Raw genomic sequence first — 25894 nt, forward strand, 5'->3', positions numbered from 1 at the left:
GCCGCGCGCGCCCCGCCCTCCCACCGGAAGAGGAAGAGGCGGTGGCGCTGGGGAAAATGGCGACGCTGCGGCGGCTGTGTGAGTGAGGGGTCATCCCCACCTCCAGCTTCACCCCTCCGTGGGGTAGGGAGGGAGTTCGGCCGTGGGGCGGGAGGCTGAGCTGAGGAGGGGGTGCCCCGGGGGAGACCGCTGCGGGTAGCTCGGGGTCGAGGCCTTCGCCTTTACCTCAGGCCGCGGCTCGGCTGAGGCGGTGCTGTGGTGAAACGGGAGGGTTTCAGGCCCTAGCGCTACCGCATCGCGGGGTCATTCGTGCGGGAAGGGGCCTCAGGTGCTTTATAATGCAACCTGCTGAAAGCGGGCTCAGCTCTGAGATGGGGCCGAGGTGCTGAAGGTTTCATCCCTCCTGGCCTCGAAAATCTTCAGAGATGGGGACTGCACAACCTCACTGTGCTGCTGCTTGACTGCCTTCATGGTGAAAAAATCGCCTTTGGAAAAACAGTATTCATGTGTGCTAGGTAGATACCAAACAGCAAGGGGTGCTGCTCTCTCCTTGCACAGTGCTATGGTCAGGAGGCTTTAAAAATCCCTTTTTTTAATCTAGAAGTGTTACAGGCAGAAATATCCTCATGGTTTCTTTGGTAGGACCTCAGAATTGTGAAGTTTTTTCCACTGATTTCCAACATAACTTCAATCAAGTTACAAACTCTTTGTCTCAGTCTTCTCTAGATAACCACTTTTCCCCGCATGTCTGATGCTCTGAGGTTCATTTTTTGGTTAGCAAGCTTCTTTCATGCATCACCAAATCTAACCCTGGAATGAAGCTCTTGTAGTTTTTTTGATAGAAGTTAATTGGATTATAACTTGTAGAATTTATGTATATGAAACTGTAACTCGTTCATCTTTGCCTACTTCCCTGTAGTTTGTCACGTCTCAGAGCCTTTCTTTTACTTAATGGGTAAGCTCCTGAAATTAATGGTTCTTTGTAGGGTGATTTCCCTTTTCTCAACAATATTTCTAGCTCACTGAGTATCTATGATAATTTAATTAAGATTAAATTAATCCAGTTATGATAACCACTCTTCCGTACTAACCTGCTGCTTAAGAGGTTGAATAGAGGGATTTAGAAAAATGGGATTTGCCTGCTGACTGCATGAAAGGAGGTAGTGAAGAGATTTTTAAAAATAACTAATTATATCTCAGTCATTTTTTTACAGAGAGAAGTTCACTAGAGGGTCAGCTTTCTTGATAAGAAAACCAGTGTGTTTTCTGTCAGTGTCTTTTGTTTGTCTGTTTAAGGAAGAAGTTTGTGGTGTGAATAATAATTTGTGTTCCAGAGACAATCAGTGTCTGTAACAACTAATTTTTTTTTTCCTTGGCTTGTCCTGATTGTAACTCAAAGATTTGCACAAAATGCTTCAATTAATATGTTCAGGATAGCAATTCTGTATATGCTTATATATTGTCCTGAATTGGAGTCTTCTCATTTGTAAGATTTCAAAATATTTACTATGTAAGTAAATGCCATTTGATCGAACAGGAAACTGAAACAGAGATCACAACTTGTCTGTTCTCAAAGCAATATAAGGCCAACCCACAGCAACCGGTAACTTCTGTACCTCATTTTACAAGGCCTTGCTGAAACATGAATTTGTGCATGTCCTTTAACATCATTGCCGAGACTTTTATTCCTCCCTGGGCAGCAGCAGTACTTGAGATTTGGCCTCTTTGCAGGGGACTTAGGCCATGGTGGTCTAATTATGGTTTATCTTGGAAGTACTTTTTTTTTCCTTAGAGTCTTCTTTTGCCTTTAGTTTTAAAGCGTGTATTAACTGACATCCTTTGAATCTGAAAAAAGAAAGCATGTGTAATAGTTTTTTTTCAGCTGATGTTGTTGTTGTTGTTGTTCTTGCTCTGAACCTAGTTCTAACTACTCCACAAACAAGCCTGATTGCTGTCAGATGTGCTTCTAAGAAAACTGGGGGCAGCTCAAAGAATTTAGGTGGCCGCAGCCCTGGGAAGCGCTATGGATTCAAAAAAGTAGAAGGTAAGTCTAGGTCTGAGTATCTGCTGAGTCTTATTTGTGTTTCATTGGGTTCTTCACAGCTGCTCCCCTGGTACGCGTGTCAGTTGTTGAGCATTTCAGTAGGAGGTGGCCAGGGCGCTCTTCCAAGAGAAAGGAGAGGGGAGGTTCAGTGGAACCTCATGATCAAGAGTAGCCGGCAGGAGGGCAGGGTGAGTCAGCCTCCCTCCCAGATGGGCCTGCGAGCAGCCAGCCAACATTGCCTACAGAAAATGTACTTTGATTCTAACTTTGCCTCTCTGGAGAGCCTGGGAGGAGGGTACGCTGTGGGACACTTAATAACTGACGTGCACTTTTTCCCCACGCTGTGTTGAAAAGCCGGGCATTTTTGATGTTTGCAAAGGGGAGAATTATGAGGCTCAGCAGAAGCCAAAGTACAGATTCGTGCAGCTGAGTGCTTAATAATTACTAGCTTTGCTGACAAAAACATATCGATGTAAAAGGTAATAAAACAAATGCCTTCAGCAACCAGAAAATGCCTTGTACCCTAGAAGTAATCTTTTCAAGACTGGAATTGCTTTTTGCCATTGTATATCAATTACCCTTTATTTCCTGCTAACACCTTTTTTGTATAGATGCTTTTAGCATTTGAAGTAATTTTTCCTTAGAAAATTCCCACAGAAAGCTGGGTTTTGTAAGTCCTGGAACCATTTGTGTTCTGCCAGGGCTTCGGGGAGCTCCATTTCTCTGCAGTCTGACTCTGTCACTCTGTTGCAGGTGCATTCGTGCACGCAGGCAACACTTTGGCTACGCAGCGGTTGATACGCTGGCATCCAGGGGCTCACGTAAGTTCCTTTTCCATCTCTTCCTTCGTTCTCAGAGAACAGCAGTCCGCAAGAGAGTCCTGTACTCAGTGCCTCCTCTCCCTCAAGCTAGTTCTTAATGCTCTTCCCTATATTCTATATAATCCTGAAATTGAGTTTCATTACCTGGTATTTCTTAGTCACAGAGCCTGCTCAGAGTCACACCTGTGCCCATGTGACTGAGGAAAGAACTGAAAGTTATGGATATCCCCAAACACTTCTGCAGCCTGAGTTCTTGTGCTTCAAGGTGGAATTGGTATCTCCTCCCTTGTAATGAGCACTGCTGCATACTGATTGCTGGAATCAAATAGTGTGGTTTTCTTTTATTTTAAAATACAAAGCAACAGATGCTGTTGAAGCCAGGATATTGAACGAGGCAGACCAATGATCAGATCTGGTTTAGTGGTGGAGCTCCATCCTTTCCTTTCTAACACTTCTCATCCTCCTCCAGGTGGGGATGGGCCGTAACAAGACACTTTATGCCCTGGAGGATGGGATTGTGAGATACACTAAAGAGGTCTACGTACCTCCGCCCCGCAGCAGCGAGAGCAGGGAAGTGATCTGTCGTCTACCCAAAGGAGCAATTCTTTATAAAACCTTTATCAATGTTATCCCTACCACAGAAGTAGGAAGCTTTAAACTGGTCACCATGCTCTGAGCCTCCTGCGTCATGTAGGGACGGATGGGAAGGAGCAGCTGGGACAGACCGCTCCAGCTGGACTGGCATCCGAGGACATGAAGATTCCAGTTTAGGACTTTTTCTTGCTCCTAAAGCACACATGGTCAGTGTTCAGGCACTGGGATCACCTGCTGGCATTTCTAAGGGTGTTTAATAAACACTATGGGGCTGCTGAAGGTCTTGGCTGTTCATAGAATGTGTTACTTATGTTCATTTAGTATTGAGCTGCCTTCCTCTGGAGAACCTGTTCCATTGTGCCACTGGATGAGTTTTCTCTAGAATCACTCTTATGTCAGGACTTGTCCCACTAATAATTCTATCTATTTTTACTCATTTTTTAGACATTACTGTTATATTTGTATCTTAATTCAAAATACTGCAGAACAGATCCTTTTCCACTTTCACCTAACTCTGCATCCTAGGAAGCTAGATTTTTCCTTCTATCTAACTCACCTCAATGATTAACTCAAAAATCTGAAAGTGTTCTATTTCCTAGCCACATGAGGCACGTTCACGCTCGTAAAGCAAACTCATGACTAATTTTAGAGTGCCTGGTAAGATGCACAAGTCTGGGGTGGTATTTGAAGCTCAGCAGCTGGAGGTGTATCATAAAGCCATAATCCAGAAGACTTATCCTTTTGTCTTCCCCGAGTCATTCCATGACATTTTTGAGCTTATGTTGCTTGAAAGAAAGGAGCCCAAATGCCCCGTCGCCAAACTGATCTCATTTTATCTACAGGTTTGTAAACAATTTGAAACATTGTCTCTGCAGTAGAAAACAGGTTATCAAAATTGGTGGTGTGAGGACACCAGTGTTGACATTATTAGACTGTCTGCTCTGCAGAAGACGACTAGGTAAACTGGGTCAGCCACACATGTCCACCTTTGCTTTATGTTCTTCATGGAGACCACCAGCTATTTTATCCACGGTTCTCCTGTTCTTTCTCAGCTTGCGTATCTAGTCACAGGGTTCATCTCGGTGGTCGTATTTGTGTACAGCAGATGACACAACCCCTGGAGCCTCTCCGAATCTCTCTGAAGGCCGTACAAAATTGCTCTCAGTCACAGATGACTTGCTGAGAGAGCACACAGTGATGCTCTGATGCAGATTCGTTCTGCTGCTCACATGTGAGGATTACCACCTGGTATCCGATACACAAATAAAGCAAAACATTTTACAGCCTAAGAAATAAGTGAAATAGCACATGACCGCTGTCTGAGGTCTGATCGTTGGCACACGGGGCAGTGCTTGCCTCACAGAGGTACGGTAACACTGGCTGCCTGGAGGAGCTCTGGCTGGCAGACCTTCACCTTGGCTTTGCCTCTTGTGTAGAAGCAAGCAGCTGGTCCGTCACCTTTGGTAACCGTGTTTGCCAGAGAAGAGCGAGCAGACATCTCTGGTTCCTCTGCTCAGAGCGTGATACCTGGCGGTGGCTCTGTGGTTATCCTGGTGCTGCGGGAGGGATGTCTCCGCTGGCTGGGTCTGACTGGCCTGCGAATCTGGGTAGAGGTCTGAGGTTCAGCCTTTCCCTGCAGACGAGAACGATGTCACAGGCACTTCTGTCGCTGACACCATGGGAAGAAGAAGAACGCAGAGGCCGAGGCCTTACACGTCTGTGTTTCGCTGAGTTTGGTAGCTGAGAGGGGCCTGGAAAAGGTCTGGCACACCATGTCTGGCCAAGGTCTCTGAGCTTATTACTGTTCCTGAGAAAGCTGGAGGATGCCTCAGAGCATGCTCGTAGGGAGGCGGCATCTATTGAGGAGAGAGGAAGAGCATTACAGCTGATCAGAAATAACCAGGAGATTATCCCACCTCTTCTTACAGAGCAGATGACAAGGCTCACAAGCACCACCAGCCTGAAATTAAATTCCTGCAGTCCTCAGAGCAGCGAGCTGCTGGCTAGATGAACACCTGGAAAATGAGCACTTAGCACTGGTTTGCAACACAGCAGGGCAGAAATCCACTGGAGAAGGACATTCCACCCACTCCCCCCTCACACTCTCTGTGCCAGGTTCCTGCTCTTCCCTGTCCCCCTTCAAGGACTTGTCACTACGTGTTGCAAGGTCAGAAAAGACTTGACTTTTGTTAAAACAGGACTGTTGTTTGCTTTCCTTTGACCAAGGATCAATTACTGGGATTTATACAAGCACCTTCAAACCAGGCTTTCTACCCAGGTTTTGTTAGCAAGCACAGCAGCAGAAAGGAACCTCCGGGCTGTTGTTACATTTATTTTGGCATAGTGAGTGACAGGAGTGGCACAGGGATGTTGTGGAAGAGCTCCCATTGCAGTTCCTCAAGTACTCATCCTTGGGGGCTTTACTCTCCTGTGCCCTCAGTGCTCTGGTTTCAGGGGAGGTATCATTAGTTACAGCTCCAAACAGCGAGTGGCAAGTGCTGCCAAATTTTATGGTGCCACTTTAAGAGCCCAAAATCCAGGTAAATTGGTGAACCTTTAGTGCTCTACTCAGGGTTTCAAATGTTTCTGTTCTGCTTTAATCAATGAGGTCTCTTTGTTCAACAGGAGTCTCGGGCTGCTGCTGCAGGACCTACTTGGCAGGTGCACTCGCTTTTCTCTTTTCTATTGCAGTAGTGCAAATCTTAAATGTCATAACAGGCAAAGCCTCTTGCTCATAAATAAGCCATAAACACTTCAAGGTAATAGTGAGACGTCTCCCAGAGGTGTCCTGCAGGGAGAAGGGAGCAAGAAACCCTGGAAGCCTTACAGATCTAAAAATAACATTCCCAGCTTGGGCTTGTACAGAGCAGATGATCCAAAGGGCCTGCCCTTTCATCAGCAGCTCTACTTGCCTCCTGGCACAGGCATTTCTGCAAACACACCAGGACAGATCAATCATTAACCGGCACTGATGTACACGAAAGGAGCCTCCTGGTATACTTTGTGCCCTTCCCAGAGATAAAGGCTATCAGAGAACGGCAATCGCAGAGAACAGAGTCCTTAGCTACTGCAAATTGCTGAAGCAACACCCAGATACAGACCAGAGGGGGGACTGCCCCTGGCCTCTGCCAGCACCCTCGTGCAGGGGAGGGAGAGCTTACCTCCTGGGAAGGCTCTGCCCACAGCCCAAACCTCTCGGCAATCATCTGATGGATTTCCCGCTGGCGATCTTTCTTCCGCACGCTCTCATAGCTTGGCAAGCGGGGCTGCTCCCAGGAAGGGAGCTGGTAGCTGCTGGGGGGTCCGACACAGAATAGCTCGTCTCCCTAGAAGTGCCCAGCCCAGAAGAGAAAGGTCAGTGTGGCGGTGGCTCTCTTCGCTGGAAGTTCATGGCCTAGTGCCACCTGGAGTTACTTCAGGTTTCAAAGTTGTGGGTGCCCTTCCTTGAACCCTGAGAGAGGAAATCCTCCCTCCCAGGAGGTAATTACACCATGACCTGCTTTGCAAATCCCAAGGCCTGAGGGATCTGCCTGGCACTTCATGCCCAAACACTTCAGTGTGTGGTGGTATCCTCTGCAGTATCCCTGCACCCCATGCTCCCCCTGCCCGGAGGTTTTTACATACCAACAGCACTTCCCAAAGATGCTCCTGCTGTCCAGCACCTTCTCCCTATAGGAGCTCCCAAGGTCCCCCTAACCACAGTCTCCTCCCAAGCTCATCAGGATCTTTGCTACCATTTCCCCCCCAGCTCCCATCAGGGACCCAGCCGTCACCTGCATGCCAGGGTTCTCAGCAGCGCTCTCCAGCCGTGATGCTCCGCACTGGGGACCCACCAGCCGCTGGCTGCTGCTGAAGTAGGGCGGGGGACAGTCCTGTAACGAGGGGTCAGGAAGGAGGACATGAGCAAAGCTGAAATCCCTCACATCCCACCCGGCAGCAAGCGTTGCTCAGCCAGCTCACACAGGACAGCCTGGAAAGCGGGACTTTGGGCAGGGGTCGAGCTGCCACCTCTGCCCATTTGGCTCATGCAGCTCTTGCCAACCTCTGCCTGCCTGTTTACTGATGCTGACAGCTCGGCCACATCCTCCTGCTGTAAGGGCCCAAGCCAGCTGGCACCGCTATGCAGCATAGGCGGAGGGACAGCAGCCTGGGCCCAGGGCTCAGCAGAACCATCTCTCTATGTGGGACAACAAAAAAATAACCCAGCTATTCCGCTAGTGTAGGTAAGAGCTCTGTCACATGCTCAGGGTTACAGAATTTGTAAATGCTTATCTACCGAGGAAGTCGTTTCAGGATAATGGAGCAAGCAAATCTGCAGAGCGATAGCTGTTCTGTTCCCGAGCAGTCTTGCTCCAGTTAAACTCGATTCCCTGTCAAGGTGTTGAGCAACAGCAGAGATCCCTCTCGTGGACAGCAGCCCCTTGAGCCAGAGCCAGGACTTGAGCCGTGGGCCGTTCCTCGCTCTCAGAAAAGCCCCATCTCTGCCAGCAGAAAACAGTCCAGAGACTCCCAGAGCAACCAGGGATTTGCAAGGGGAACGACGAATGACAGATTTACTTTTGCTCTTAACAACCGAGGAACCATTTGTCTCGGCCCTACGGCACCATTACAGAAACTGCAAGAAACTAGGCTGGCTGGAGGTACAACTATTTGTTTTAATAACTGATTAGAGCAACAACACCTGCTTGAAAGCTGCCTCACACCACTACAACTGCTTCACTTTTTTTGATGGAAAGACATCCTATATACGTTCCCTTTCCATATATAGTTCTTCGCATCCACATCCATCTGTCCACACAGCCCCTTGCTAAAGGCAAGATGCTTTCTCCTTTAACCACCCACCCAAGAGCCAGAGCGAAGGCTCTGCAGCTCATGGCACATCCTGCACAGCCTTGGGGAGCAGCTCTGCAGGGCGAGGAGTGCGGCATCCGAGTCCTCTCCCCATGCGTGCCATGGACAGGGAGCAGGGAGGAAGAGGGGAAAAGGAGAAGATGCAACGAAGTGGGCAGGGGATACCAGCAGCACAGCCCATTGCCACTGTGATTTCTGCTGGGGACTTCCCAGCCTGTGCTGGACTATTAAATTTGCCTTTCATGGCACAAGTCTCTCCGTCCCTGCTAGCTGAGGCTGGATGTCTTCTCTTCTCCCAGGGACTCTGCAGTGGTACCCACAGCCCTCCCCTGAGCAGCCATCCCTGCAGCCTTTGGAAGCAGAGCTTTCCCCAGGCAGCCACCACCACAAAGACAGCACTGGCTGAACACGCTGCTCTTTTTCCATCACCAGCTTCCCCACTTGAAAGCCAGCCCCAGGAAATTACAGATGCAAGTGAAAGGGCTTCATCTCTCGCTGCTCCGCGCCTGGGAGCTGTGCATGAAAGCCAGTTGCCGGGGATGTGAGTGCTAGTAAGTGGCATTGTCTGCCTTCACCCTGAGCTTCAAAATCCCTTCCCCACTGGGTCCCTTCCCTGTAAAACAGAGCCCAACCACCACACACTGTGCCGGTGGAGGAGGACACCCCTCCTGAGCTGCGTGGGGAGCTGGGGAACCTGCTAGTCTTGGGCCTTGGAGATACTACCCCCAGTGGCACAGCCAGGCAGGGTTGGGTGGATGGATCTCTGGGGTAGAGTGGGAACAAGGAGGAGGCAGAGTCCGGCTCTGCTCAGAGGTCCCATGTCCATCAGCGAGCCCAGCCAGGCTGCAGGAGCAGAGCCCGGCGATGCAGCCTCGCAGACCCCAGCACAAGGGAACAAGAGCTTGGGGGGCAGCCGGGGACTCGCAGGCAGGAGGAGGAGAGGGAGGACACTCACATACTGGCTGGGGGTCTGGAAGAAGCGGCAGGAGCACAGGAACTGGCAGCACATGGGGTCCCGGTGGTACAGGAGCAGCAGCAGGATGAGGATTGCCACGATGAAGACAGATGTGGACACCGCTGCCAGGGGAAGGGAGAAGAGGCAGGTGAGCTGGTGGCCTGCTGGGTCCGTGGACCTCACTGCCACCTCCCCCTTTCACCCTCCGGGTGTCTCAGCAAAGAGCAGGTTGGAAAAGCCCCAGCGAAGCCGTCGGGTTCGCCTGCTGCCCGTCCCGAGGACGCTGGAAGTCCCGTTGTGCCCAACATCTCTCTCCCTACGAGACCAGGGACAAGCCGCAGAGCCAGAGGAGCTCAGCCCCGTCCTGGACCCAACACAGCCCCCGGACCCCTGCAGGAGGGACCAGCCCCCGCACAGACCGCGGCCCCGGCACCCCAGCGCCCTCCCGCCCGGGGCCGGGGCTCTCGGCTCACACTCAGCACCTCGGCAGGCTGCCGGTTCGCCAGCGCTCTGGCGTTACGGGAACCCGCGGCTCCCACCCAGCCCACGCTCTGCTCCACGGAGCCCACCCGTCCCCGCACCGCCAACCCCACCCGGCCCCCAGCCCCGGGAGCCAGCCGAGCCCCGGAGAAGGACCGGGGGCTGCAGCGACCGCTCCCCCGGGACGCCCCGGGGGCGGGGGGGTCGTCTCGCCGGCGGAGCCCGAGGGAAGCAACGGCGGAGGCTGATCCCGCCCGGCGGCCGCCCCCGCCCGGCCCCGCTCCCGGCTCCGCCGGAGCCCCCGCCCGCCACTCACTGGCGGCGATGACGATGGCCAGGACGTTGCTGTCCATGGCCGCACCGGCGGCCGCCGTATGCGCCGAGGTCTCGCTGGGGTGCGCCATCCCGCCTCCACCGCACGTTACCGGCAGCCGCTGCCCGCTGCCCGCGCCCCATGGGCCGGGGCCGGGCCGGGAGGGGCGGGGCCGGACGCACGGCGCGGCCGCAGCGGCACCGGCAGCGGCCCCGCCCCGCCGGCCCTCCATTGGCTGTCGCACGGCCCCCCGCCGGCCCCCATTGGCCGCCAGCGGGACTGGCTACATTCGCCGGATGGAACGCCGTGCTGGCGGTTGCCGTGGCGACGCGGCGCGTGGCGGGGCGGGACCCAGGCGGGCGGGCACATCCGCGCTGCAAACGCGGCCCCGATCCGGGCCAGGCTCTCTCGTCCTCTCCCCTCCGGAGTCAAGCGGCCCCCGGCGGAGACACGCCCGGCGCAGCCCAGCTCGTCTGCCCCAGCCCCACGCGGCCCCGTGCCGGGGTTACCAGAGCATCGCTGTCCGGCCGAGCAGCAGCCGGGTGTCACTCTCTGGCCCCTCACGGCACTGCCCAGGTCGGGTCGGCGGGCAGGGAACCGCCCAGCGCTGCCCCCGCTCCTGCGGAGGGAAAGCTGGTCTGGTCTGCGGGAGGCTCCCAGCCCTGGCCCTCTGCTCCAGCCCTAGAGGCATCAGGAGCAGCCGATTAATTAGCTAATTAACATTTTAACGTAAGCGCAATGTCAACGCTCAGTAATCTGACCAGGCAGTACCTGCAGGGCGCCTGCTGCCAGGGCCGGCCTCTGCACAGAAAACCAGCAGGCAGCTCCCGCTGCTCCGAGGGTGAAAACGCGGGTCCTAACCGGGCTCCGGCCCCCAGCTCCGGCCACGGGCTACGAAATAACAACAGCTTGGGTTTGAGACGCGCATCACCCAAGTGAACAAGCCCACCCCTGCCCCCACACCGCACACGCTGGTGCCCAGGGTGGATTTACACCCTCACCAGCACTGCAAACAGGCAAGAAGCCCCTCCGAAGCCTTTTTGAAACCCACCAAGCTCCCCCCCACCCCTCGCCCCTTCCAGCACATGCTGCAAAAACCCGACACACGGCACTGTAGAGATATAGATATATTTGTGGTGATGTTGCATATTTAAGACAACTTTACATAACGCTTCTGACACAGAGTTTTGGCATCCTCCCCTGCAGGGGGACCAGGCCCTGCATGGCCCCTCTCGCCTGGCGTCCCTCCCCAGCCCCGGCACGCCCTGCGAGGGAGCGGGCGCAGGAGGTGTGGGCCAGTGTGCCAGCAGGTATCTGCAGCAAGGTCTCCATCTCCCTTCAACGCGAGGAGGAACCCGTTTCACAACGTGCCTCTTGCACCACCAGCATCCTTAAACCCTGGGAGCATGAGCCCTCTCAGGTCGGGAAGCCCTGTGCTTTGGAGGAAGGTGAAGGATGGCACAGATCTTTGGAGATAGCAAAACCCAACTGGCCAAGCCCCGAGCCACCAGCTCGTGCTGACCCTGCTTTGAGCAGAGGGGTTGGGCCAGGCAGGCTCCAGCTCCGGCTCATCCCCAGCAGCTCCCCTGCCCCAGCCCTGCGCAGGCTGCACGTGAGTTGCCGCTGCAGTCCTGCAGCACGGTACATGTGAAGCGTCTTCCTTCTTCTCCATGCAGCATCAGACTTCGAGAAAGGAATGTCGCAGGCAGTCCCCAAGCCCAAGAGGACAGCGAGGAAAGGGGATGCTCCACTGCACCCCTTCCCCGGAGGAAGCGTCATCTCTTCCCTCCAGAGGAAGGGGAAGCAGAAACAGCGAACAGCGGATGGAGCCAGCTGGACCTTGTCTCGCCTCTGCTTTTTGGCCAGGGAAGCACAGCAGATCCCGAGAGCTTCTGCCGACCCAGAAGAAAAGAAAAGGCTGGGCCAAGGGGCCATGGCACCGGGCAGCCCTCCAGGCACAGCAAGCTGCAGCCTCATCCGCAGCAGGATGTCAGCCCCGTGGATGGCATTTTGGCAGGGGACTGGGACGTCCCTTTGGAGATGGAGGGCGCAGGGTCTACAGCAGCTTGTTGGACTTGAACCATGAAGCGACCACTCCCCTGCTCGCCGTCACACAACACACACCAGCAGCTCCAAACATTTGGCACAGTCGGGCAGCTGCCTCAGAGGGCAGGCAGCACCCCACAACCAACCCTGCCCAAGGGGCAGGAGGGTGCAGTTCCCCAGCAGCCCCCAGCAGGAAATGGGGAAACAGCAAAACAATAATAATAACAATGATGATAATAATAACAACAACACTAATAACAATAATAATAATTAAAAAAAATGTAAACGACCCAGCACCCTGTCCTGTAGCACCAGGACACCCAAGAGAACAAGGTATGTTACAGGCTGAGGGGAGATGGAGACACAAGGACTTCCCGGCCAATACGGGGTCTCGTCTCTATTGCACTTTGCATCATATATATTTCTATATATATATTTATAAAAATACAAACTAAAGGGCAGGGGTGGAGGGGATGAGATGCAAACCCTAGGCCAGCAGAAGCTCCATGCACATGGCAGGCCTCAACCCGTTCTGCTTCTGCCTGTCCCTAGAGTCCCTTACCAGCCCTCCCGGGGAGCAGCCAGCAGCACAGGGCCTGATCCTGCAGAGATCCAGCCCAGGGTTGGGCAGGGTGCTGAGTTGGTCCAGAGCCTGCCCATCCACCAGCCTTCCCTCCCTCCCCCATCACCCTTTCCTGAGGCTCCGAGGCCTGCAGTAACAAACACGCAGCTCTTCCCAGCCGCCGGCGCTGTCCGTGCCCCCGCCGTGACAGGCACCCCGGCACGCTCTCCCCGGCCAGCAAGTGCCCCTTCCTGGGGGAAGTGGGCAAGACCGACCTCACTCCTTCCCCTCCACCCAAAATACCCCACAGGAGAAGGTTTTCCCCCACCCAGAGGTTCCCATTCTCTCTTCCTCGAGTGACTATGGTGCAAATCGCAGGGGGTGATGTAGTCCGGAGACCGCCCCCACGCCAGTGACGGAGGATGCTCCTCGCTCCCAAGGCCACCCCCCCGGCCGCTCCTGCTACCTCAGCCGCCCGTCAGGTTTGACGGGCCCCAGTTCTGATTTGGGGTCCGGGGAAAGGGAGCTCCAGGAAGTTTTACTGCAGGTCTCCAGGGAGGCACAGGCGGAAGGGCTGCCGACACAGATGTCCGCCACAGACCAGAAGGCGTTGATGGCACCGTCCGCCCAGTCCTCCAGTGCCTTGCCAGTCAGCTGCGCCTTCCGCACTGCATCCTCCTCTGCCTCCTCGGAGCGCGGCAGGTTGAGGATCCCCCCCAGGCCCTGGAAGCTCTGCTCCATGTACTCATTGCGGGGGGGCCCACCATGCAGCCAGTTGCTGTCATCTGGGCAGGACAGGGAGAGAAGAGAGAGGGGATCAGCAGCGCAGCAACATCCCGGCAACCCTGCGCTTTCTACTGCCACCCTCCCAGCTGGGCTCAGCACCCTGTCCCTTTGCAACCCCAGCCCTCCTCCAGCCTGAGGAGAGAGGTGCTGCTGCTGGACTTAGGGATGGATCTGATCTACAAACGGGCCTCCACAGCTGCCCAGGGGCCTGGTTTGAGGACTCACACGGGCCAGGGGACACCAGTGGCTCCTGCCTTGTCATCAGCTACAGCCCAGAGAGGCCAGCACCAGGGGGAAGCGCCTTGGACTGCCCACAGGGAGACCTCCCCACCCAGCCCCAAACTCCAGAGCATCCTCACCTTTCCTGAGAGGCTGCTTGCGGTTGAAGGTCTGGGGCACCACCAGGAATTGGTTCTCCCCCAGGGGCTCCCAAAACTGGAGAAGGCGGATAGTCCAGACACCAGGGCGCAGGGGCCGATTGAGGGGGGGCTTGTACTGGGTGAACTCTGCCTCGGCATCCACTGTGATGTCGTAGGATGCAGCAATGACATAGGTGGGGTCGATCCACACCACCGTGGCCGTCAGGTTGGGGCCCCGCGACCACTTCTGCATGGCCACCGGCTCGTCGAAAGGCCCCATCAAGCCTCCAAAATTGCGGAAGAGCCTTTCCTTGGGGTCCCACTCCGTGCCCACCTTGAAGGACAGGAGGCACAAGCAGTGGGACGCTGGCAAGGAGACACTATCAGCTCAGGTTTTGTGTTTCACCTCCCCGAACCAGGGAAGGCATAAACTTCGGAGCCCAAAGCTGCACACTCCACCTTCCACAGCTCTCCTGCCTGCCTGCACCACATCAGCACTAATCCAGCTGTGTGATGCCTCCTGCAGCTGCAGGCGCTGGGCATCACAGCCTCAGCTCCCCCGTGAAAGATCCCCTTCAGGCCTTTTCCCCACTGATCAGCTCCACAACCCACACAGAAGCCAAACTCCTGGACAAAGGTTTGTTCTCAGACATGACAGCGGCACCATGTCCCTCTGTCCCTACAGCGTGCAGGTAGGGGAGAGAAGGAAGGGCAGCACGGTGTGGCAAAGCTGGGGAGGAAAGTGGACATTGTGAGGGAAAGTTTCCCCATTTACCTCAAGGTTTTGTAAGCGGTTTGCCTGCCCTCCATGACCCACCAGCTTCAGAGCTCCTTGGGGCATCATCCACATCTCCAGGGACTCTGCCTGCCCAGTTGCCGAATTCTGCACTTCCTGCATCACCAGGTAACCCTGGAAACGGTCGTCATAGAAATATAAGTGCACACTGGATGGGAAGCCCCGGGGCTCAAATCTGGAGAGAGAGAGGCAGACGGAGAGGTTGCACATCTGAGCATCAGCATCCTCCCAGCACGAGATGCAGGCCACCACTCAGAGCCTGGCTCAAGCCCACGGCAAATACCCCACCTGCAGAGCTTGTCAGCCTTCGCTGCCAGCACAGCCGCGGCTTTGTGTAGCCCCAGCCTGGAGAAGGCCGTGTAGAAGGTGAGGGTGACGTCGCTGAGGCCGCTGAGTCCGTCGACACGGTCATAGACATTCTCCCAGTACGCCTTCAGGGCTGGCGTGTTGGGGGGGTAGCTGCCATAGAGGTGCGTGTCCAGGATCTCCAGCACCTCCTGATTCACCGTCGACTCAAACTTGCGGGCGAAGAAAGTGGGTCTGGAGAGTTGCTGGAAGAGCACAGGCATTTCTAATAGTATTGGCTGCAGCCCCTCTGCCCTCCCACCTGAGCGGGGCAGCTGTGAGGGAGACAGACCGGGAAGAAACATGCTGGAACCCATCCCACCCCCTTTGAGGGCACAGGCTAAAGAGCAGCAAAGCACAGCCAGCCTCTATGTGGGATCCTCTGTGGCAGGATTAGTGGGAGTGCTACTGGTAATGCAGATGGGTTTCCATCTCTCCCACTGTCTCCCCCTTTCTGTGCTCAGAAGCAGCCACGTGTCATCTAGCTCCTTCGCTGCAATCTCTATACCCAGATTGGCCCCCACCCTGCAGAGCTGCTGTGGAGACCTGCACAAGGCCTGGCCACGTGGCACACCTTGCAGGATCAGGGCGCTGCACTATATAAGCCCAGGACTGCTCGAAAATCCTGCTAACTTCTCTTTTCAGGGCTGGGTGTATTTCCCTCAAACCCTCCTTGTTCAGTCTACGTCCCTACTCACTGACAGCATGGGAGACAGGTCGTCACAAGGTGTTTTGTCCTGCCAAAGAGGACAGCACTCTGAAGTGGTTTTACTGAAAAGGTATTTGTCTCAAGTTGATAGGTCTTCAGGGAAAGAGCAGGAAAATGGGAGAGAAAGTCTGGGAAGAGGAGCAGCATTGCAAGCAAAAGCCTGACTGCTGGGCAGAACAGCCAGCGTAATCCCACTGTCCGAGCATTGACAGACACATGTGGTGTGCTGGGGAGCCAATCCTGCTCCTGTCCCTTGGGGTGAGGCTCATGCAGGTGTGCACAGCACCCAGGAGTGCGCCTGCAGGGGAGCTCAGAGGGGAGAGAGACAGGGAGGAAGGGAGAGAGCAGGAGGAGAAAGGAGGATCTTTTTCACCTGTAGCCGGAGGAAGTCCTGGGGTTTGAAGTCATTTGGGGAGCACCCACACCAGTCGACTATGTGTTTATATTGGCACTTACAGCCCAGCTTCCGGTTCCAGTTGGTCACTCGGAGGTTGTTATCAACCAGTGTCTCGCAGGCGTGACTGTTCTCCAGGACCGTGTGGAAGAAGGACTGTGCATGGCAGAGAAGGGACAGGAGAACCAGTGGGGATGGTTAAAGGAGACCTCCCCACCCCTCACTCACAGAGGAACAGGATAGGCTCCTGAATAGAAACCTATCCCTGTTCCCAGCACAAGGCAATGCGTAAGAGACAAGGCCCACAGCAGTCCTCATCTGGTCCCAAGGGGCATCTGGACCTAAAGCAGGGTTGGATATAAACATGTGCCTTGACCTGTCTGCTCCTCTCTCCCCTCTTTCATACGCAGGTCTGGGCAAAAGGGAGGCACAAAGCTGCCTGCACAAAGCAGTGCCCTTCACAGCTACCCACGGTGGCGATGAAGTGGGACAGAGATGTTAATATGGGGGATGAAAATCCAGCCTGTGCCCTGCAGCCAGCACCCACCTCGGCTGGCAGGAGCGTGTAGGTGTAGAACTGGCGCAGCTGGGACACCAGCTGGTCGTCGGCATAGACCACGTACTCCACGAAGCTGCGCGTCAGCGAGAACCAGTCGGAGCCCCCATCCACCACGATGCCCTCAGGGATATGGCGCTCACCCAGCCGCCACATGTGGGAGTCACACTCGTGGAACAGGCGGTCCAGGCCCTGCTTCTTGATAAACCTGGGAACGAGGACAATGACGAGGGGTTAGGGGTGTCAGCCACTTTGCTGGGTGCAGCTACATCCAGAACATCCCCCCTTGCCCCAAGTGTGTCAGTTCTTTTCTGAAATCCCTCCTTTTTCTGTTCCTCCAGCTCAGCTCTGCCTCTAGCTGGGATTACCTGGCGTTGTCTCGGCCATGAGACTTCAGGAAGTTCTTATCTCGGTATTTGGACAGGAACATCACCAGCTCCTCATTGGTCCTGAGATGCAAATTAGAAAGCATTAACGGCCCCTGCGGTAAAGCAGCCCAGTAAACATTCACTCTGCAAGAGCCATCAGACAAAAAGAGCCTAAGGCTGCTTGGTAGGTGCTGACTCAAACCCTGCCCCCATCGCTAGGGAGATACAGACGTGGCCCCTCTGCTGTCTGGTGCCTCACTTGTTGGTTCCCCTGCAACATCCAGATGGCAGGAAAAAACAGCCTCCAAGGTACTGGCTGGGCTTCTCTGCAGAGAAGTGACCAGCCTGGCCCTGGAGCATCATCACCAGCACGTGGGTGCAGTCTCCAACCCCATTCTCCCTCAGCTCCCTGCTCCTCCCTGCCCCTCCCAAGTCTGCTGCAGTATCATGCAGCCCGAACACCTCCATCGTCCTCCCCTGCCCCAGCAAAGTCCTCACCTTGTGGGGTAGTCGGTGGCACTCAGGTTGATGAAAAAGTCCCAGGGCCACTCAGCCAGTTCCAGTAGGTCCTTCATGCTACGCAGGTACATCTTCAGCAGGCTGGCACCTCCCCAGATGGTCACCATGCGCCAGGGTGTCACGCGGATGTTGGGGTAGTGCCGGGCCAGCTCCACTGCCTCGCGATGGAGGTAGTTGGAGCGCTGCCAGGGAACACGGCTCATGGTCAGCAGGGAGCTCGCCTTCCCGGGGCCTCCTTGCTGCCAACCCAGGCTCAGCCCTTAAGGCAGCCTCCACTCCAGGGAGGAGAGCAGCAAGACAAGACTGCTCTGGGCAGGAGGCATAGATCCTGCTTCCCTGGGGCTGCAGAAATAGGGGTGGGAGGGTCACAGCTCCACCGGCAGCAAGGACAAACCCTTCCCAGCCACTTCCTCCAGCACACTGGATGCTGTGCCTCCACTCACTGCCCACCCACGCCCCAGCTCTGCACCCTGTCCTGGTGACCGATCCGGGCACTGTTAGCATCTCCCTTCCCCTCGTCGCTCCTGCTTACCTTGTCGACGTGGATATAGAAGAAGTGCTGCTGGTGGTACACAGCCTTGATGAGCCGCTTCAGCTGGCGAATGGCCCTGCCGTGCACAACCAGCATGTAAGCGATGCGCACGGGCTTGCTGGGGGGTGCCTGCTGCAGCCGGCTCTCATCCCACTGGATGACAGGGCTGACCTTACCTGCACGGGGAGGGAGAGGACTGTCAGCCACCCCCAGCCTTGGCACCCACTGCCCCACCACCCGGAGCTCCTGATAAACCAGGGAGATCCGAGCAAGGCAGAGGACAGCAGGGAAGAGCTCGGCCTCGGGCAAACCCCAACACGCTGCAGTGCCAGGCCATGGTGGCACACGCAGCCCCTTGCGTTAAATTGACAGGGCTACATTGTGGGGGGGAGGTTGGGTGTGTCCTTCTTTGGCCCCTCAAAACAAAAGATACAGCTGAGCTTGGCTCTGACCTCTGCAGGCCAGAATGAACAGCCCAGCTTAAGGAGGCTGGCACAGCTTTGATTGGATTACAGAGGCAGCGGTAATCTGGGAATCAGTGACAGATTGAGGCCGCTTTTTGCCAGGTGGGACAGTTTGGTGACATAAGGAAGGTGGCCCACGTGCCTGGCTGGGATATTCTCGATGCCCAGGGGCAACTGGGAACACCCCTGCAGGACTCACCCAAGAGCTGGCAATGGCGAGGCACAGACTGGGGCATGAGGCTGCCGGCGCGGTGCAGACACACCACGTTGGCGATCTCCTGTTGGCACTGCTTGCTGCTGGCCCGAGCCAGCGCCGAGAGGGCGTCTTTGCCTGTGATTTCGCACTTGGGGGTGAAGCTGTTCTCGGTGGGCTGGGGAGCCCCCTCCACGCTGCCCGTGTCGCCCTGCTGGAAGACGGCCAGCTGGGCCTCCCCACGTGGTTCCGTCAGGTTCCTCCGGCTGGAGGAGTCCGGCGCGCCTGGCAGCCTCCGTCCTGGTTTGTGTCTCACCGTGACGGCTCTCACCACCTTGGACACCAGTGCCCCAGGGCTGTCCAGCCGTCCCCGCCATCGCCCGTGCTTCCGGCTGGCGCTGCCCCGGCGCCCGGCAGAGCTGTCTGAGTCCTTGGAGCCGTCACTGCTCTCGGGCAACCTGGCTTTTTTCTGCCGCTCCTGTTTCAGTTCCAGGCACATGCAGAAGAGACGACAGACAGCATTAACTCAGACCTGCTTTCCCCCGGCCCTGCCAACGTGCTCCCCAGAGCATCCCTGTCCCCAGCGCTCAACATTCCCAGTCCATGCTGCAACATGCCAGGTGCTCCAGGAGCAGCCACCATGCAGCAAAGGATTCTGTTACACCACCCCTCTGCCACCTAAAACCCCAGGCTAAGACCCCACAGCACGTCCCTGCATGGTCCTATGCCCCCCTCACAGGGACACCCCTCTGTATGCCAGCAAGGGAGACTCCGATTTGCAGACCCCGTGGTCACAGCACCCTGAAAGCACAAAGGTCTTGCTCTCTGTCGCCGGGCTCGCCAAGAGACTAAACGGCCAAGGTCAGTTGTGTCTGCACCAGCCATCCTCTGGGGTCCTGGGTGGGCAGGAGCACCCCCGCACGGTGGGGATGAGCACAGGGCTGCTCTGGCGGTGGTTATTTTACTGGGAGGCAGATGGACCAGCTCCTGCCTGCCAAGATCACGCTGTGAGCCCAAGCCCAGCACATCTGTCTGGGAGCCGGGGTCCCAGGTGGCTGCAGCTGCACTTTCTAGGGCTAAAAGCACTGGAGGGGCATTGAATGAGGCCCTGCCCACACTCCCTTCCCTGGGCCGTGGCTCCCTGCGCTGGGCTGGAGCAGTCACTGCAATCGCGAGCTTCTCTAGAAATCCCTTTAAGAAACCCTCCCGCCGAGCCAAGTGCATGTGTAAAAGGAGTAGTTAATTACGCTTCGTTACCTCTGCCAGGCTGGCTATGAACAGAAACGAGTCTGCCTTGGGGAGAGCAGAGAGTTGGGAAGTTTGGATGCCTGCGAGAGCCACTTGTGGGAAAGCACTTTCCCAGAGTTGTGCCCGCAGGGCTGGGGCCGTATGCCCCCAGCCCACCGCAGGCGCTCCTGGCTAACAGGCAGGCAGGCAGCAAAGCAGCTGCCTGCTCCCACCAGGCCTCCCAGGGCTATCTCACAATGCCCTCAAAACCCTGCCTGCCCAGCCGCTGCGCCAGGCATTGTGGGAGGCAGCAAATGCATCGGGGGCTATTCCTGGGCAACAGAATCTTCTGAGGATCGGCAGGTGCCTCACAAGGACTGTGGGACCAAATCAGCCCCCTGCACAAGCGCCCCTGTGGGCGTAGCTGCTGGGAAGTCATGGTCAAGAGCAACCACGCTGTACAAAGGCTGGAAAGTAACTGGCAAGATCTGCCCGCTCCAGTATCCCTGAACTACCCATGTTGTGGTGGCACAGCCTGCAAACCACGGCTACCCAGGAAGGGGCCAAGCCACCGCTTAACTTCCAAGGGGCTGGCGTCAGTGAGGATCCGCCGAGTCCCCTTCTGTCCAGACAGGCATCACAGGTGGCCCAAGACAGGCAGCGAACCGTTCATTAGTCACCACGCAGGACCATCTGTTCAAGAGTTATAAACCTGTTTTCTTTGCTGAGCATCACAGGAGAGGGGAATCAGGAGGCAACAAGCGAGGAGCGAGTCTCTTCCGCGGGCTCAGCCCTGTTCCTGCAGGAAGAGACCCACCAGCCCCGCTCACACCCTCTGCTCCCCAACATGCCTGCCTCTGAGAACAGCCCCTGCGAGATGCCCACCCTCGGCTACATTCCTGCTTGGCCCCCCGGAAGGAGCCCGGTTCCCAGCTCGCAAGCATGCCCGGTTGCCTTCCCCAGTAGGGAAGTCGTTAGAAGCATCGCCAGCCTTTCCGGAGCTGCCAGCTAACGAACTCAATGGCTTCTAATTACTGCACCACAGCAGAACGATCCCTCCACCCCAGCCAGGCAGGGAACGACTCCAGCCACGTTGCTCTGGTGTATTTAAGACTAGTGTACGGGACTTTTGGTAAGGCTCCCCATCCCTCTCCTTCCGACACACTCAGACAACTCCAGGCGCCAGCCAGAGGTCACTTCTCCTGTCCTGCCTCCCCTGATGTGACACTGCCGCCCCCACAGTGCCACGGAGCCGTGGGTCAGGCATCTACCTGCACCCTATCCCCAGCTCAGGTCCGACTGCGCCAACATCTCCAAGCTCTGCCATTGCAAGGAGCAGAGCTAACAGCATCTGGTGTCCTGCAGGATTCCCCCTCTGGTTCTGACTCTGGTGTCTGCCACATATGAACATTCATCAGGCAAAAACGACGCAAAAATGTTCCAAAGTCACCAGAGGAATCCAGACGCTTGATTGCCAATTGCAGCAGCAGAGCCTTAAACTTCACAATTAAAATAGCTGGAGACAGCCCCCTAAAAACAAGCTCTTTGGGGGGAAAAATAAAAATCAAGGAATCCCAGCAAAGCTGGAAGAAAAGATGTTTCGTAGGAAGCTTCTCTGGCGGCCACAGCACATGGAGGACACCAACACACAGGCCCCAGAGAGGTGCTGCCTCCTGCCTGGAAGGAGGAAGATAGGAGGAGAAGTGAGGGAAGAGATGTGACTGGGCTAAAACACTTCTCTCAAGTAACAGATCCTCTTCTCCACCCACGAGGACACTTTGCGGTTTGCATTTTCCTGTGCCACCTCCACCGTGGACCGAGCGCTCCAGGAAGCTCCTGTGCTCGCTCAGGAGCTGTTGGTGTCACAACGATGGAGGCAGGACCACACTGGTCCCTCAGGCTTCCACCTCTGTGTGCAGACAGGCTCGCGCTGTCTGCAGCAGGGATGCTATCAGCAAAGGGCTAGGTACTAATGGGAATTTCTTCTCCCATCTCTCAGTCTGGACAGGGATTGTGGTGTTTGATCCTGGTGGAACAAGACAATTTGGCTTCCTGGAGGTAGGAAACTCAAGTGTTGACCTGGTGGATGGAGACTGATCCAACTTCTGCTGGTCTGCACACCATAAAGCATCTGTTTGGTGAATAAAGGGAGCCTGTAGGACCCTGACATCAGGCTTGCAAAGAGAAGCGACACGATCCGGCATGGCCTTCTCCAGGACAGTTGGGCTGGTGGCTCTGATGTGGCTGAAGCCCATTACAGGGCAGTAAGCAGTCAGGGCTGCTGGTGCGAGATGGGTTTACAACCTGCTCTGGTGAAGGACAAAGATCCTCCCTCAGCCTCTGTTCAGTTCATATCAGGGAACCACTGGGGATGGAGCCTGCCAAGCAGGGGAAGCTCTTCCCTCCCCTATGAAGGGAAAAAAAGGAAACCAGTAGGCTTTGAAGAACCGAGCACGACACAGAAAGGAGCTGCCACCAGCCGAGATCAGAGCAGCCCTTTTGGGAACACCTGGGCAGCGCAGGCAGCCGCCAGCCCAGGGCACAGGGCTGCAGCGCAGCCTCCGAGCACTGAGGGTGCCCCAGACGAAGGCGCTGTTCTGGAGGGGAAGACGAGCTCTGGACTCTGGACGCTTCACGGCATTTACAAGACTCGAGTCTCATTTTTGCTCTACAGAGTGAATCACAGCTGGTTCATGGCAGGGACAAGCCAGGTTAGAGCTGTGTCCATTAGTGGGAAGGAGCCATTTACTCTGGCAATTCAGAGATCCCAAGGTTCCCCAAATCCTTCCACGGCTGCAAGGTCAGGCTCTCCTGCGAGGGTTCCTCCAGCTTTACCAGAAATGCACCTGGGGAATGGTGGCTCCTCCAGGTCTGGCCAAAATCAGAAGCTGCAGGAGGGCACAGAAATCAAGAGTTTTGCCATCTTATAAGAAATAAAGGTTAATTGGACTTTTCCCAGCTTGCTAATGGGTTTGGGCTGTCTCTAAAGTTCAGTATGGTTTTTGCCTTCTCTGAAGAGGTTTGTCTGTTCCCAAGCTGTGGAGTCAGGGCTGCTGGTGGTGAACCATCCCCTCTCCAGGTGAAGGGGACTCATGGCCAAACCTGTTAGCTGCCCAGCTCAGTTTTGGGAAGAGACCAGGGAAAACCAGGTGAAGACCAAGGCCGCACAGGGCAAGAGAAGAGAAAAGCAGACAAGTGGTGTGGGATGGTGCAGAGAGGGAAGGAAAAGCCCCAACAGGTAAAGTGATTTGATCAAGGTCATGGGAAAGGGGAAGGGGCAGTCGGGCACTCCTGGCTGCCAGACAGGTCTGCTCTCATGCTCCCACTGCCTCCGGATCACAGGCAACTCCACGTCCCCTCTCCTTGCCGCATTTATTCCCTGGCTCTGTTTTGGTGATGGGCGTATGGCAGCACATGAGGGTGCTCACGTCCATTCCTAGTGTCCCAAGAGAAGGCCTGGGGCTGGGAATTAATCCGCTGAGTGAGTGGTCACCTTAGAGACCTTCCTCCCCGGAAGGGGCTGCTCAGTTTCCCTTCTCACCTCTTTGCTCTCAGGGAAAGCCTTCCAGTCCTATGAAAAGACCCGCTGACCTCGGGGTCACCCTCCACACCAGGGAGGCACCTCACAATCAGAAGGGGAAGCTCTCTCCCCTCCAGAGATCCCCAGCTCTCACCTCACGGCCACTGGCTTTGCTCTGCTACAGCTACCGTACTCATCCCACGCCTGCCCCACCATACAACTCCCAGCTCTTATCGCATGCTGTCCCTGCCCCTGCCAAACCTGACTACACCATCGCCCTGGGGCTTGTCAGCAGCCCGCGGAGTCCCTACAGTCCCTGGAGCACAAGGGTCCTGCCCAAATGAGGGGCTCTGGTGCCACACAGACATTCGCCAAGGAAGCCCATACAGGGACTCTTAGCCCCTCCCCAATGCTCTTGGAGAAAACCAGCTTCAACCACTGGTCCACCCAGATGCAGCGGGCCTGGACATGGTCCAGGCAGCTCACAACAAATAAATAAATTCAAATAAGCAACCCAGAGATCAAGAGCTTTGTTTGAAGGCAGCAGCAGCATTCTCCAGAGGCCAGGGTCCTCCTCGACACCTGCTCCGAGTCTGACCTTGGGCGAACACCTTTGCCAGCCCGTGCCTCAGTTTCCCCACACATAAAAAAGAGGTGACGCCTTTTGCCTTAGTGGAGTGCTGGTATAAAGACAACAGACGACTGCAAAAGGTCGCTGTACCCTCGCACTTTATAGGGATATCCCTGACTGGACCAGCCAAACAGAAGCCACCACAAACTTCCTGAGCTGCTGTGCGTGCTCTCCCCTGCTCTCTGAATTACCATGTGTTTTCATATTTCTCTGGCTCAGGTATCACCAGCCCCAGCTCCCCACAATGTCTCCCAAACCACAGAAAAGCCTGAGACCCCTGGCAAGCTTCCCACACTCCCCACCCCATGCCAGACCCCAACAGACACCCCCTGGGCCACAGGGTCCCCTTCTCAGGTGCCGCAACTTCACAGCTCTGCAGCAGGAGCCCCCTCACAGGCCACGGCCTGCTGCCTGCCCCACAGCCACCGCCCCACAGCAGCCTGGGGCCTGTGGGACCCCCACCCACTCCAGGGACCCAGTCCTGGGACAGGGCCTCGCCAGTCCCACAGAGACACTCGGGGGGAGGGGGGGCACCCCATGCGTGCCCCCTCCCAGCATCAGAGGGAGCGAACACGCCATCCCCCCCGGGCACTGCCCCCCTCAGGACCTGCCCCCCACGCCAAGGGCCTCCCTCCCCTCAAGGGCCCCTTCCCAGCACGCACCTCCCTCCTATGACCCCCCCAGGCCTCCCGCCCACCTCAAGCCCCTCACCGCCTCCCCTGTCTCCCCCGTCCCCCTCAGCTCCTTCACCGTCCCTGCAGCCCCCTTATCGCCCCGCTACCCCGCTCAGCCCCCTCACCGCCCCCCCAGCCTCTTTATCTCCCCCCTACCTGCCTCCGCTCCCCCGTCCCCTCACCGCCCCCTCAGACCCCTCGGCCCCCGCCGGCAGGCCCTGGGCCGCCGGTCCGGCCTTCCCGCGACGCACCTCGGCCGGTCCCTCCTCGTCCAGGCCGGCGGAGGTCCAGAGGACGAGCCCCTGGAGCAAGAGGATGGCGAGAGCCGTGGCCACCGCCAGCCGGTAGCGCCGCGCCAGCTTCCGCGCCCGCCCGCTGGCCACCATCGTCACGGCCGCTCCGCCGCGGCAGGGCGGGCTGCGCCGGCGCGCGCTTCCCGCGCGCACGCGCCGGCGGAGTCGGGGGGGCGGGGCCGGGGGCGCGCGGCGGGGCGCGGGGGGGCGGTGGCTTTGCGGGGACTGCGGGGCGGGCGGGCGCGTGGCAGTGCGGGTGCGTGTGGGCACCGGGGTATGCGTGTGGGCACCGGACTGTGCGTGTGTGTGCACTGAGGTGTGCATGTGTTCGTGCGTGTGTCCATGCCTGTGCATGCGGGCACTGGGCTGTGCATGTACCCATCCATGTACATACATGTGTGCGCCATGAGAATATGCGTGTCTGCATGTGTGCTCTGGGGTGTGCATGCGTTCGTGCATGTGTGCGCCATGTGTGCATGCCTGTGCATGCGGGCACTGGGGTAGGCATTTGTACACACATGCGCATGCGTGCATGTGCATCTGTGCACTGGATGTGCGTGGGTGTGTTTGTGTGCATGTGTGGTTGGGGGTGTGCATGTACCCATGCGTGTGCATGTGTGCCTGTGTGTGCATGTATGCATCAGTGAGTGTGTGTATGCATATGATTGTGTGTGCATATATGCACTGCAGTGTGTAAGAGTTCATGCATGTGCATGTGTGCATTGCAGTGTCTGTGTTCATGTACTTGCGTGCAAGCAGGGTTGTCCATGTTGTGCATGTGTGTGCTCTTCGGTGTCCGTGTGCTTATGAGCAGCACAATGTGCATGTGCTTCTGCATGTGTCCACTGGGGTCTGCACGTGC

The 25894-nt window shown here is 56.4% G+C and overlaps 2 protein-coding genes across 8 annotated transcripts; one reads left to right on the plus strand and one right to left on the minus strand.

Annotated features, from left to right (window-relative positions):
- Positions 1-6: 6 nt before the first annotated feature.
- MRPL27 (mitochondrial ribosomal protein L27) lies at positions 7-9098 on the plus strand. Of its 4 annotated transcripts, none has more exons than XM_075169686.1 (5): positions 32-78; positions 1922-2044; positions 2798-2865; positions 7838-8099; positions 8610-8969. In XM_075169686.1, the coding sequence occupies exons 1-5, from the start codon at positions 57-59 to the stop codon at positions 8714-8716; spliced, it is 582 nt and encodes a 193-aa protein (XP_075025787.1). In that variant the 5' UTR covers positions 32-56; the 3' UTR covers positions 8717-8969. The 4 variants fall into 4 exon arrangements, with proteins under 4 accessions (XP_075025789.1, XP_075025787.1, XP_075025790.1 ...); XM_075169687.1 differs by lacking the exon at positions 32-78 and adding an exon at positions 225-955 and having other exon boundaries at positions 8610-9098; XM_075169688.1 differs by lacking the exons at positions 7838-8099; positions 8610-8969 and adding an exon at positions 3335-3742 and having other exon boundaries at positions 7-74; positions 1918-2044.
- A 2074-nt stretch (positions 9099-11172) lies between these two features.
- On the minus strand, positions 11173-25154 carry XYLT2 (xylosyltransferase 2). 4 transcript variants are annotated; one of them, XM_075169682.1, is made up of 11 exons: positions 24991-25154; positions 18694-19165; positions 18031-18206; positions 17478-17680; positions 16980-17060; positions 16603-16819; positions 16035-16211; positions 14896-15158; positions 14587-14782; positions 13812-14145; positions 11173-13451 (listed from the first exon to the last, which is right to left on the minus strand). In XM_075169682.1, exons 1-11 carry the CDS (start codon positions 25123-25125, stop codon positions 13129-13131), a joined length of 2577 nt encoding a protein of 858 aa, XP_075025783.1. In that variant the 5' UTR covers positions 25126-25154; the 3' UTR covers positions 11173-13128. The 4 variants fall into 4 exon arrangements, with proteins under 4 accessions (XP_075025783.1, XP_075025782.1, XP_075025785.1 ...); XM_075169681.1 differs by having other exon boundaries at positions 14896-15227; XM_075169684.1 differs by lacking the exon at positions 16980-17060 and having other exon boundaries at positions 14896-15227.
- Between the last annotated feature and the right edge of the window lie 740 nt (positions 25155-25894).

The sequence above is a fragment of the Calonectris borealis genome, chromosome 20, assembly GCF_964195595.1.
Source record: "Calonectris borealis chromosome 20, bCalBor7.hap1.2, whole genome shotgun sequence".
In the NCBI taxonomy this organism is placed as follows: Eukaryota; Metazoa; Chordata; class Aves; order Procellariiformes; family Procellariidae; genus Calonectris; species Calonectris borealis.